The sequence below is a fragment of the Paroedura picta genome, chromosome 7 (genome assembly GCF_049243985.1).
Source record: "Paroedura picta isolate Pp20150507F chromosome 7, Ppicta_v3.0, whole genome shotgun sequence".
NCBI classification, from domain to species: domain Eukaryota; kingdom Metazoa; phylum Chordata; class Lepidosauria; order Squamata; family Gekkonidae; genus Paroedura; species Paroedura picta.
Genome location: NC_135375.1, coordinates 14,910,531 through 14,923,981, shown reverse-complemented (window position 1 = coordinate 14,923,981; position 13,451 = coordinate 14,910,531). Strand labels below are relative to the sequence as shown.

The 13,451-nt window shown below is 44.1% G+C and overlaps 1 protein-coding gene across 4 annotated transcripts in view; it reads right to left on the bottom strand.

The window, feature by feature from the left end:
* DCC (DCC netrin 1 receptor) overlaps positions 1-13,451 on the bottom strand; it is a 939,742-nt gene that overhangs the window by 371,564 nt on the left and 554,727 nt on the right. For all 4 annotated transcript variants that reach the window (XM_077346794.1, XM_077346795.1, XM_077346796.1 and 1 more), the window contains exon 6: positions 274-428. In XM_077346794.1, coding sequence (XP_077202909.1) covers positions 274-428 — 155 coding nt within the window. The remainder of the gene's footprint in view (positions 1-273; positions 429-13,451) is intronic.

Here is a 13,451-nt window from a genome sequence, read left to right as displayed (position 1 = left end):
CAGCATCCACTGACACCACTTTGTGTATTACTGATCTAAAATGAGTTATGGAACCAGATGTGCTCCAGAAACATCACAGGGTCCTCGGGCAGAAATGCTGGGGAAGCGATCCCGAGAAGGAGAGGCTTGATGGATATTCCTCATGAACTGGTAGTATGCTCTAGATTAGTCTCACTGAAAAGTCAAATTATGTAATTAGATTGGGTAACAACTGCATCACATAGATTATTTGTGTCAACTGCTTTCTTGAGGAACGTTATAAAAAATAATTACCACAATTTGAAAATAATCACTAGGAATGACAACTTCTCCATTCTTGATCCATTGCACAGTCGGGACTGGTTTGCCAGAGACAGCACAGTCAAACTCAATATCCATACTCTCGTAGGCATAGAGGTTTGATGGATGATTTATAAACCACGGTGGAACTGCAGGAAGAGAAAGAGAAAGAGATAAAGTAAATCTCTGTGAGCTTCAATGTAATTGTACAATGGAGGAAATATATTCAACAGGCGTGATTCCAAAGACAAAATTAAATTCCGCAAGCAATGTTGGAAAGGTACCACATAGAACAATTTAACTTACTGGCCAGCACCATCCTTTATAGCAGCATCTAAGGATACCAATTTGAGATAGGCATGAACTGGCATAGGAACAGAAGTTTATGACTGGTTCATGGTTCACTAACTGAAGTTTGTGGCAGATCAACCAGCAAAAAATTTCCCCATGAAGTTTCAAGAAAGTTTGTACAAATTTGTGCTGGTTCACGAAGAGATACATTTAAAGAGCCAGTTTGGTGTAGTAGTTAGGAGTGCGGACTTCTAATCTGGCATGCCAGGTTCGATTCTGTGCTCCCCCACATGCAACAAGCTGGGTGACCCTGGGTTCGCCACGGCACTGATAAAACTGTTCTGACCGAGCAGTGATATCAGGGCTCTCTCAGCCTCACCCACCTCACAGGGTGTCTATTGTGGGGAGAGGAATGGGAAGGCGACTGTAAGCCGCTTTGAGCCTCCTTCGGGTAGGGAAAAGCGGCATATAAGAACCAACTCTTCTTCTTCTTCTTCTAAAGACAATCTCCTTTGTGTTCCAATCTTATTCTCTTGCACAGAGATTATAAAATCATACCCTCCCACTTTCTTGGACTTGTGACTCTGTGCTTTGAGTTCAGTCCTTTTAACCTTGCTGTGCCAGTGGTACTGGGTTCTGCTGGGCATTCTTCACATTAAAACTGGGTTGTGCTGGGACCACAACCTCCCCTTCCTTGCTTGAATTTCTTGTGACTTTTCTTTGAGATTAGTTCTTTTAAGCTTCTAGTCTCTGCCCGTCACTGGGTTCAGCTGGGTCTTTTGTAGACTGAACTGGTTGTGATGGGCTTGCAACCCCCCTTACTTGGATCATGATTTTTGTTTTGGATCAGTGAGCAGCCATTGCCAGAATGGCACTGGGTTCTGCTGGGCACTAGCACACTGCACTGGTTCTCCTGGGCTTGCAATTCCCCCTTCATTGGACTGTGTTTCTGTGCTAGACATCAATCCTATTGGTCTGGCATTGCCACAATGGTACTGTATTCTGTTGATTGCTTTTGGATTACACAGCAGCCCTGTGTTTCTTATACAATGTAATTTGTTCTGTGGTTCCGTCTCAAGGGCAAGTATATTTTAAAGGGCTAGTGAAAACACCATGCACAATCTACCCAGAACTTTATTTTAGTTCAGCGAAAACCAGCCAACAATTGCCATGTCTCCCACCAAAGCTGATTGTCACTGATGACTGCTATTGCCTGCCATAGACTGTTTATGTACTGGGAACTTCACTGCCCCCTTCCCGTGCAGGAGCACAAATTGGGGGCAGATGAGGCACACCGGGCCAAATGCTCCCCCAGGGGTGCAGGAAGAGGTGGGGCAACCTGCCACAACTAAAACTCCTGCTTGGAGCCTAGCATGAAACCTCCAGTGTGTAAACGGTCATTGTGTAGAGCAGTGACAGGAGAAAAAACACATGCACAAAAACACCATCAGCCCCTGTGCCAGTATGTCACTTCCATGCAGAGGCCTTATGTATCAGGAGTCATTACCACTGAATTCCCAGAGATTCCTAGACCTACCCATTATCACTTCTGAGTTGTATGTGTATGTAGTGATGCTGGTGATATCAACCCCCTCTCCCATGCTTCCCACTCTCAACCCTATTGGAATCTGACCTGATGTGCATGATATTGCAATTGCAGATACTGACCTGGCAAGCCAAGCAGATTCTGGGCCAATATAATGCATACATTTGGGTGAGAGACATATAATCATTGATTCGTAGCTTTAATCGCCCAGGACCCAAACCATGCCTGTGACTGATAAATGATGGCCTTTCTGCACACAGGAACGAAACTAAAACTCTCAATGTACAGAGGCAAGTGCATTAAGGGTTGAAGAGATTTATATTCCAATGTGGTGCGGCAGGAATTTAGACTTCATTCCTTTCTTGCTCAGTATGTTGATGTTTCACGCATTTTCATTCTGTTCAGTTTAGATGCTGCTATTCGGAATCATTTTGTTTATTCCGATGCTATTTTACCTTTCTTTTGATACTCTTTTGTTTCATTTGATACTATTTTAGATAGGTAGATATTATTGATACGTTTTCACACCATTTACATGTAGGCTTCCAACCTAATTCTGGGAATTCCTGGTTATTTTGGGGGTCGGGCTTTGAGAAGATGGGGATTGGGAAGGAGGGGGCTCAGTGGGATATAATGTCAGGGATCTCACCCTTCAAAGCAGCCATTTTTCCAAGGGAAACAGACCTCTCACATCTGGAGATCGGTTGTAATTACTGGAGATGGCCTGGTACCACCTGAAGATTGGGAACTCTAGGTAAAGGTAAAGATATCCCCTGTGCAAGCACCGAGTCATGTCTGACCCTTGGGGTGACGCCCTCTAGCATTCTCATGGCAGACTCAATACGGGGTGGTTTGCCAGTGCCTTCCCCAGTCATTACCGTTTACCCCCCAGCAAGCTGGGTACTCATTTTACCAACCTCGGAAGGATGGAAGGCTGGGTCAACCTTGAGCCGGCTGCTGGGATTGAACTCCCAGCCTCATGGTCAGAGCTTCAGCCAGCATGTCTGCTGCTTTACCACTCTGCACCACAAGAGGCTCTTGGGAACTCTACTCTTCATTTTATATGCTATGGTGCTTGGTGAGCAACTGTGGGAGGATTTCTGGAGTTCTATCTCTCTGGTGAACTTCCTGATGGCACCTGGGTTTTGGCCACTGTGTGCCACAGGGTGTTGGACTGAATACACCATTGGCCTCTTTCAACATAGCTTCTCTTATGTCCTTCAGAGCAGAGGTCCATGAGTGGCTACTAGCCACTAGGTATAGATGGAACCCCTTGTGGCGCAGGGTGGTAAGGCAACCGACATGCTGTCTGAAGCTCTGGCCATGAGGCTGGGAGTTTGATCTCAAGTTTGACTGAGCCTTCCATCCTTCCGAGGTCAGAAAAATGAGTACCCAGCTTGCTGGGGGGTAAACGGTAATGACTGGGGAAGGCACTGGCAAACCACCCCGTATTGAGTCTGCCATGAAAACACTGGAGGGCGTCACCCCAAGGGTCAGACATGAATTGGTGCTTGCACAGGGGATACCTTTACCTTTACTTATAGCTGGGACACTCTGTCTGGGGCAGGGATGCTCTGTATCCTCAGTGCTTGGGGAGCAACAGTGAGAGAACTTCTGGAGTTCTATCCCCACTGGTGAACTTCCTGAGGGCACCTGGGTTTGGCCACTTTACGTCACAGAGCATTGGACCGCAGGGGTCATTGTCCTGATACAATATTATTGTCATATGTTCTTAAATGACCAATATATTGCAAATCAAATGGGGAAAAAACGATAAAAGCAGAAAATGTTGCAAAAGAAAGAGAAGTCTTTGAACAAGAAGGAATCTAATGCAAAACAAGGATTTATAGGTTGAAATAGTAGGGAAGAGAAATTCTGCCTCGTTTCTAGTTCAGACAAGGTTGCCATTAACCTGGTCCACCTGCACAGTAGGGGAAGTAGGTTGCACCTTCCTGCTCTGCCTATGGGGTATGGTTGCCTGCTTTCAACACTCTGCAAATCCACAGGTAGGTCTTAGATTCAAAGAAGGTCATATACACAGAAAGCTAACATGCTGAGTCTAAGGATGTATGTGTAGAATTTTCCCCATTTCTATTTACCCATCATATAAAGATGCCATTTTCTATTTCTTTTAGTAGTTCCACATATTTTCATACCGCCTATTTATTTTGCTTCTTGTCACTTCTAGTTCCACTCTTTTATTCCAGAAATATGCATGAGTCCCTTTCACCACTGTTCACAGGCCATTTTAACAGCAGTTTTATAACGTTTAGACACAAAAGCAGGTTTAATTTTTTTTTCCTAGCAAACTTTTCTATTTCAGTCAAAGAAAAGATTACCATAATTTTGCCCAGAAATTCTATAAAAGAAAGCCCAACTTTTGAATCAAAGTAAAATAGTTAATACACTCACTAAAACGGTATATGCCATTTTAATGATTGTTTTTATACCATTCGTACAAAAAAACAGATGTACGTTTTATCGGTAAATTGTAGTTGCGGGAAAGAGTACATACTATTGTCCTGAAAATTTACAGATAGGGTTGCCAGAGTCCTTGGAGCAGGCTGAAGGGGGTTGAGTTTGCATTTACCGAGAGCGCAGAGAAATGTCAGAAATTAACATGACATGCTCATGTGACCTGGAAATGATGTTGGCATGCTGGAGGGTGATGCTCTGGTTTTGAGGCAAAACTCTATGATAGAATTAGCTTCTACCATAGAGTTTTACCCCAATACCAGGGTACTTCCTCCTGACATCCCTGGCATGCCTACATCACTTCTGGGTCAAACAGGCATGTCATGTTCATTTGTGATGTTCCCCATTTTGTGTTTGTGTGTGTGTGTGTGTGTGTGTGTGTGTGGGGGGGTAATTCATCCCTGCCAGCCAGCTGCCTGAAGGCATAGAGGTGAGGACTGAAAGTAGGAGACCCCCACCAGGGGTTCTGGCACTCCTATCTGTAGAATCCATGGAATCTGTTGAACTGAACATAACCAAAGTAGATAATACATTCAGTAACCTTCCTGGTGTGAGATCCAAACTGTGTAATTCATTCATTCATTCATTCATTCATTCATTCATTCATTCATTCATTCTCTCTCTCTCTCTCTCACACACACACACACACACACACACACATACAAATCAATGAGCAACCATACAACGAGGATCTACATTGTACATCTGCACACTGTAATGCATTATACATCTGTACAATCTATTCCAATGGGCTTCTTCCATGCAGGTACAAGAGTATCTTGTAGGAGGGACATATGAGTGATGGGTGGGGCAGAAAGATGTGATTTCACTCTTAGAGTTGCCGGGTAACTGACGGGTGGGGCAGGGAAAGGAGGCCAGTTATGGCAGCAATATGGTAGCATCACATCCAGCATACAATGAAATTGATGCCATCATATTGTCTATGACCAAAGGATGCTCTGATATTTGTGGGGAAAACTCTATAGAATATGTCATTTTTACCATAGAGTTTTATCCAAATATTAGAGCATTCCTGTGTCTCTAGTGACATGACAATATTCCTTTCAGTGCATGCCAGAAGTGATGTTGCCACATGGCTGGTGACACTAACCTAGGCCTGTTTCATTAATTCATTCATTCATTCATTCATTCATTCATTCATTCATTCATTCATTGTATCAATTTGTATACCATCCCTCTTGGACTAGCCATCTTGGGGTGGTGAACAACATTAAAATGTACAATAACAATTAAAGAAAAATTAATAAAACAATAAGGAACATCTAAAAGAATTAAAATCATAAATCAGACAGCTATCAGCTATAATAACTGTGATTATAAAGATGGTAATGTTGCTCGCAAGATTTTACCAGGAGGTAGAAGTCAAGGGGGAGGGACAGGGGTTAGGAAGGCAGGCTCAGTTCATTAATATGTGATGACTGTTCAGCTGTTCAACTGGCCTCAACCATATGTCCAGCAGAAGAGCTCCATCTTGCAGGTCCTTTGGAACATGACGAGTTTGGTTAGTATCCCGATCTCCTCAGGGAGCTTATTCCATCAGTAGGAGCCAGTGCTGTAAAGGCTCTGTCTCAAGTTGAAGCCAGGCATATTTTGTTAGGCCCAGGGATCCTTAGCTGATTGGTATTACCAAAGTGAGTGCTCTCTAGGGAATGTATGCCAAGAGGCTGTCCCTCAGATATACAGGGCCCAGACCATGTAAGGCCTTGAGGGGACTTGTTGCCACTAAGTCCCCAACACCAGTCAGTTGATTGGCGTCAGAGGCCCCAGGACATGGGCTACCCCCAACCGTGATCTGGAAAGCCATACTCACTCTTCCATCGTACATACAGAGCAAGCAGGAAACAATAATGTCAAAACTACCAGCACATGCACAATTTCCTACATCAGGCCTTCTCAGCCAGGGTTCCACCAAACCCTGAGGTTTCTTGACAGCTGTGGAAGGGTGGGAGTTAATCAATTTTTAATATATTTTTGAAATTTGTTAAATATTTCTCAGGTGATATGACCATATATGGTCATGTTGACCTCCCCCCCCACAGTGGACAATGATGGGCCTGGAGGGGTGAGAGGGGGCTGTACGCTGAGTGGGCGTGTACTCAGCTCTGCTTCCCAACCGTATTCTGCACAATCGTGCAACTTCTGGGGTTTCTCAAAGCCTGAAGAATGTTTCAGGGGTTTCTCAATGGTATAAAAGTTGAGAAAAGGTTTTTAGAGAGTTCTCCATGCTATCTTAATCTTAGCCCTCATGAAGACCTTGTGAGTGAAAAGATGGGCCAGGAGTCTGCAAGTACAATGTTCAATATCCAATTAAACGGAGATTCTTAAAGTACTGTTACTTTAAATTGGGGAGAAGGTAGATTTGGATTACATATTATCTATTTTGTTACAATGATGATGAGTGGGTGACCCTTTTATTTACTTATATCCTACGAAGATTTTGCCACAGCTATAAAAATACGAAAAAATACGAAGAACTGAAGATTAAGTTTTGTGGCAGGAATAACGAGACAGAGTGGTCATTAAAATACAAAAAAACCCCACTTAAGTCTAGAAAACAAATTAGGCCCTTAAATTTCTGAGGTGGCTACTAGCCTCAAAGAGAACTTGCCAAGGGCACTACGAGAACCCACCCAAACTCATCTAAAAAAAAATGAGCACATGAGCAAGATTCAACTATAATAAAATGAGCACATGAACACATGGGGCTGACATATACTGAGTCTGACCACTGGTCCACTGAATTTAATATTGCTCAGGGTAAAGACATTCACAACCCCTTCTACCTGGTCCTTGGTGTAAACTGCACGGAGCTTTTATTCCAACCCCAGGTCGATTCAGACCCTGCCCTCTACACAGAATGTGATTTCTGTTTTGATTTGGGGGCAATTTAAATTTTCCTTCTGCAGCAAGAAGGATTGATCCGGAGTGACCCTACCTTTATTGTGCGATATCTTAGAGTGCTTTTAATCCTCAATATATTTTGCATTGTTTTAAATCTGGGCTCTCCTCCATGATAAACCCGTGATTGGCTACAGGTGGTCATGTGACAAACTTGCCTTAAAGGAGAAGTCCCTAAATTCTCTCAACTTCTGTTGGTCTTGGTTTTTTTTTTCTGCCTTCTTCGATCCTCCCCCCCACACACACACACACTTCAAGAAAATAAAGGATTTTTTCCTCCCTCTGACTTCTTGGATCCTCTTCCCCCCTTCAAGAAAATAAAGGAAGAGTCTCCATTTGCCTCCTCCCCCCTCTTCTGAGCCTCCCTAACCACATGCAGAACACTTTCCTATTTCAATGGGGGGGGGGGAGAGAAGAAGACTCGAGTTCAAATCGATCTTAATTCAACAGGATTAACAATGGAATAAACAAAGTAAGTGCAGACTCTGCCCTTTTAAGTGGAGATGCTGGGGATTGAACCGGGGACTTTCTGCATATTAGACAGTGGCTCTACCACTGAGCCACAGTCCCTCCTTTCTATCACTTCTATCCCTCTCTATGCTTTGCAATTGACCAGCCACTGAACTGTCAACAGCCAAAGCCACGAGAGCCATATTGATTTGCCTAGAATCAAGGCAACGTTTTCATTTACTTTAGCATCACCTGTGATTGCTTTGCAAAACTAATCAATATGAATAACATCCCCTCTCCCCCTCCCCCTCCCGGTCCCACTCCCCCAAAGCTCACAGGGAAAAGACACAAGCCAGATGATCTTTTCGGAGGACAAATCCTTATTAAGCTGGCAATTATCTGTTGCCTTGTATTACTATAATGCATTAACACTCTTGCTGTATGGTATATGATATGCTAATTTAATTTAATTTCATCATTACCACAATACTAGTTGTAGTGTGATAGAAATTTGCAATTCAAGGAAAACTGCTAATAACATCACATTTCTAATGAGTTTTCCCCCCATCAGCAAAAAAGAAGGAAAGAGAGGGAAAGAGACAAAATTATCATCCACGTTTGTCAGCTTTCAACAAGGGAATGGTTTTCATTATTTTGAATATTCATAGCAGCTAGAAAACCAGATTAGATTTTAATTTCCTGGGTACCAACCGTGGCTTACTCTTTGACTCAGAAAATGCAATTGTATTTCTTAAGCAGCCATGCATAATATTTGGGTTATATTGTTCTCAGCACTGTGTCATAAAATTGGTGCTATATGGGAGGCACATCGAAATTACTGCATTGCACTTTCATTCTAGAGTTAAACTAGAGGCTGGGACTGATTTTGAAATTTCTAACCCCTCCCATTTCAGCCAGAAAGAATCCCCATTTTGATTTCAATTCTCTGTTGTGCAAATAAAAATAGTTCTTCACTTCTGCAACATTTTCTGTTTCTATACACTGAATTGTCTCCATAAAATTAAGTAGATGTTCTTTTTATAGAATCATAGAATCATAGAGTCGGAAGGAGCCATAGAGGCCATCTAGTCCAACGCAGGATCAGCCCAAAGCATCCTAAGGCATCCAAGAAAAGTGTGTATCCAACTATTGTTTGAAGACAGCCAGTGAGGGGGAGCTCACCACCTCCTTAGGCAGCCTTTTCCACTGCTGAACTACTCTGACTGTGAAATGTTTTTTTTATTATATGCACCTCGGTAATTAGATTACGTAGTCCTGCACATAATAGTGACTTACACTGCACATATCAATACTGCAGAAATTGTGTATAAAATCCACAGTACACATCCATAACACAGGCAAATTCACAAAATCGATAGTGAAAAGCACAGAAGCGAAACTTTAAATTAACACAGACAACATTCACCTACCGCTAAAAAGAGATTAACTCAGACCCTAATCTTTTTATATTTTGCTAATCAAAAGTGAACGATCAATCCACAGGATTACTATTTACCGTCTGAGCCGGGAAAAGTGAAACTCAGCAATACCATTACCAGAGTGTGTTTCCTCCCCCCACCCCCCAAAAAAGCAGCCAGATCAAGCCCTAAAACATGCCAAGCTCTACAAAAGAAGATCTCCAAAAAAAAAAAAAAAAAAAGAATAAAGAAAGGAAATACTCTAAGGACGTTCTGTTGCTCAATCTGTTAGATGAATAAATTAAAAACCTTTTAATTGATTAAAGCAATGCCGCTGATTGATTAAGTAGTAATTAAAAATGGCTTGTTCCTTAAAAAAAAAAAGGCTTTACAAAAATAGTGACCTGAAGACACCACCGCAGAAGTGGCACCCTCCGCCCTCCTCTCTGGCACTCGAAAGATATCCTCGGTTGTAATCTGGATCAAGTAAAAGGTTTTGGTTTTCATCTGTACGGCCACTTGTGGTCTGGGTCCAGCATACCTGACGGACTGTTTAACTTCCTATGCCACTTGCAGGTCTCTTCACTTTGTGAATTTGAATAGATTGATGAGAGCCAGCCTGGTGTAGTGGTTAGGAATGCGGACTTCTAATCTGGCATGCCGGGTTTGAATCTGCACTCCCCCACATGCAGCCAGCTGGGTGACCTTGGGCTAGTCACAGCACTGATAAAACTGTTCTGACCAAGCAGAAATATCAGGGCTCTCTCAGCCTCACCCACTTCACAGGGTGTCTTATGTGGGGAGAGGAAAGGGAAGGCGATTGTATGCTGCTTTGAGATTCCTTTGGGTAGAGAAAAGCAGCATATAAGCCAACCCAAGAGTAGTTGTTAAATAAATAATGTCCAGTCTACACTAGGGTTGTGCGATTCGTCCCCCAAAGTGGCTGATTGCTCCCGGTGTAGCCAGCTCTGTTCCGCGGGGGGTGGAGGGAGGTGGGGGCGCTGGCACCAGCCGGTGTGCCAACACCCACGCCTCCCCCCGCCCCAGCGGCGCTGGCTGTGTTGGGGGGGATCGGCCACTTTGCTGGCCGAATCACACAACCCTAGTCTACACAAGTAGGAGAATGAGCTGCAATTTGACTCTGCCCATGACTAAAAAAGAATCACCCATGTAAATAAACCTGCAGACCTAAATGGGCTGCATTACCAGCCCATGAACTTGGAATGATTTGCATCAAGCTATGTGGACAAGTACAGACTTCCACTGGAGATCTAGAGTGTGAAGTAACAGATAAGCCATAAGGTCACTCTAGATAAGTCAGCCTTGGCACACATTTACTCTGAGTCTTGAATTGGGCCCTTGCCTGGTCAAAGAAGCATTACATTCTGCTGTAGGTTCTCCAACTCTTCAGTTGGAATTTCTAAGTTTCCAGCTCCTGGCCTCAACATCTTGTATAAGCAGAGTCATAAATGGTTCAAGAGCAAAGTTCTGCATGTGAATTCCTCACAACTGGAGAACCTTCCCTATGAACAAAGGCCAAATAGACTGGGACTCTTAGGGCCATTTCCCACGGCTTAAAAATAGCACAATGGTTGCTAATTGAAAACGCTACTAATTTGGCATTACCCACGACGTCGTAGACAATCTGCAACACTCCTGAAACCGATCAGCAATAAGCGCTTCGTTTTAGCACTTTCAGGGGAATCCAGAAAAGTGGATTCACCCTCCGGATAGCGATACACTCCTGCAACCAATCTGCAACACTAGCGCTAAAGACCTGTGCGTTACCATTGTTGCGGGTTCTTCAAAGTCCCTCCTCCTGAGCCTGTCATCCAAACTTCCGGCGAAGCGATCGCCATTTTTTTTTCTCGGAGCGAGCGGGGATAAACGCACCGGCGAGCCTCTTTCTGTTTAGAGGCTTCCCTGGCTTCATTCCTTCACCTTTAGTCACTATGCACAAACCACATAAAAGCCCGTTTGCTGAAATAAAGTCCCTTTATTTTTTACACATTAATTCAGCCCAAAATCGGGGCCGTGAGAGGGGGGGGGGATTTTTTTTTTATCACTCGAGGCAGCGTGCCAACGATCATACAATCAAACGACAGCTCACATTAGGCAGCTGGATGGGTCTCTCCAGTGCAAGGAATCTACGTAGATTCGTTGCTATGGGTCTGTTTTTTTTTAAAAAAAAAACCTTTCTTAAAGGGAAAGGGGCTGTTTGGGAGCATGCTAACGGCTGCCCATTGGCTGCTTGATGGCCAGGGGCGGGACGAGCTTGGCAATAGCGCTTCCTTTCTAGCGATTTCTGCCGAGACCGGAAGCCTGTGGGAAACGCTAAAAAACGCAAGTGATTCCACTACAAAGCCAGGTGTGCAAAACGACGAATTCCACTATTTTAAATGGCGATTTTTCATTCCGCAAACAATTTGCAACAAAGATCCCTGTGCGAAAAGGCCCTTAGTAAACAACAAGTCAGGGCACAACATGGGGTAGAGAGCAATGAGCAAGAGAACTTTCTCTCTCTCTCCCCAATCAACTAGAAATTGAGGGCATCTAAAGAAGCTGATGGGCAATAGACTCTGGACAGACAAATCCAAATGCTTCTTTATACAGAGAGGGATTAAAATGTGGCATTTGCTACCAAAGGATGAAGTGAAGGCCTCAACAATAAACAGCCTTAAAAGGGAATTAGATTCATGGAGGTTAGCAATGGCGAGTAGCTATGTGAATGAAAGGAACATCCACATCCAGAGATACTCAACTTCAGAATCCCAGGGCCAAGAGGCGACATCAGGGGAAGGCCCCAGCCTCTGTGCTCTGTTTTTGGCTGTCCACAGGAACTGGTTGACCACCGTGTGAGACTATATGCAGGAGTAGATGGACCAGTGGTCTCATCCAGCAGAACTCTTCTTATGTTCCTACAGTTAATGATAAGGTGGCTTGGATCTACACACAGAATCAGTGAGGTTCCGTAAATATCCCCCATAATAATTCACCCAGAATATTTAAAGCCCATCAGAAAGCCCAGCAGCAGTGGTCTTCTTCAGATGTATTCCGATTTTGCTTCTTGGCGATCATTGAGAGTTGACACTACTCGCCAGTTCCCTTTTTAATAAATAAATAAATAGCTTTTATTAAAGATTTTGGAATGTAACGTAAAAATTCAGCCTTCCTTTCCCTCTAAGCCGATAGAACAGCCTGATGGAAAAGAGAAAGGGTAATTTCCTACAGCTTCCACTTGTAAAAGGCTAAAAATATCCAGGCTCTCAAAGCTAGAAATTGGCATGGCTGAACCTTTTTCTTCTTCCCCAGCCTTCACTCCAGTGTCTGCATTTTTAGCTAACAGAAGGTTATGTTCCCATCCTTTGAAATGCCTCCCCCCCCCTCCACCAGCATTTCAAAGCGAAGTTCACTCTCAAGCATATTAAAGTGGCCTACTTAGCAAAATTGACTCTTAAGAGCGGGTGTCCTGCTTCGTGTAGAAAGAACAATAACAACAAGGACAACAACAAAAACTCAACTCTCGAGAGCTGTCCCAATTAGATAACATTCCTGTCCTGCAGTGCAGTGGTCCCTAACCTTTTTTTATCATCGGGGACTGGTCAACGCTTGACAATTTTACTGAGGCCTGGGGGGGGGGTAGTCTTTTTCCAAGGACATGGCCGCCGCCTGAGCCCCTGCTCCACTTGCTTTCCCGCCGGCGCCCCTGACTTCCCGCCACCCGCAGCAGCTGCGCAGTGCCACACTGAGGGGGACCCCCAGCCATGGCGACCTCTGGAGAGCACCAAAGGTAAGCCGGCAGCAGAGTGGCAGGGCAGCTCCTGAGGCAGCAGCCGGGGAGGAGGACGAGGAGGAGCCGCGACTGATCTACGATCCGGTACCGGTCTCCGGACCGGGAGTCGGGGACCACTGCTGTAGCGTAAAACAACAATGATAAGAGAATTCCACACAGTTTCTCCTCTCACACATGAGAGGGACAATATCAGCTTGTTGAACCATCACAGGACACCATGTCTTGAATTAGAATTTCATGGTTCTTCTACTACTAGGGTGGAAAGTAAGTTTGGGGGAAT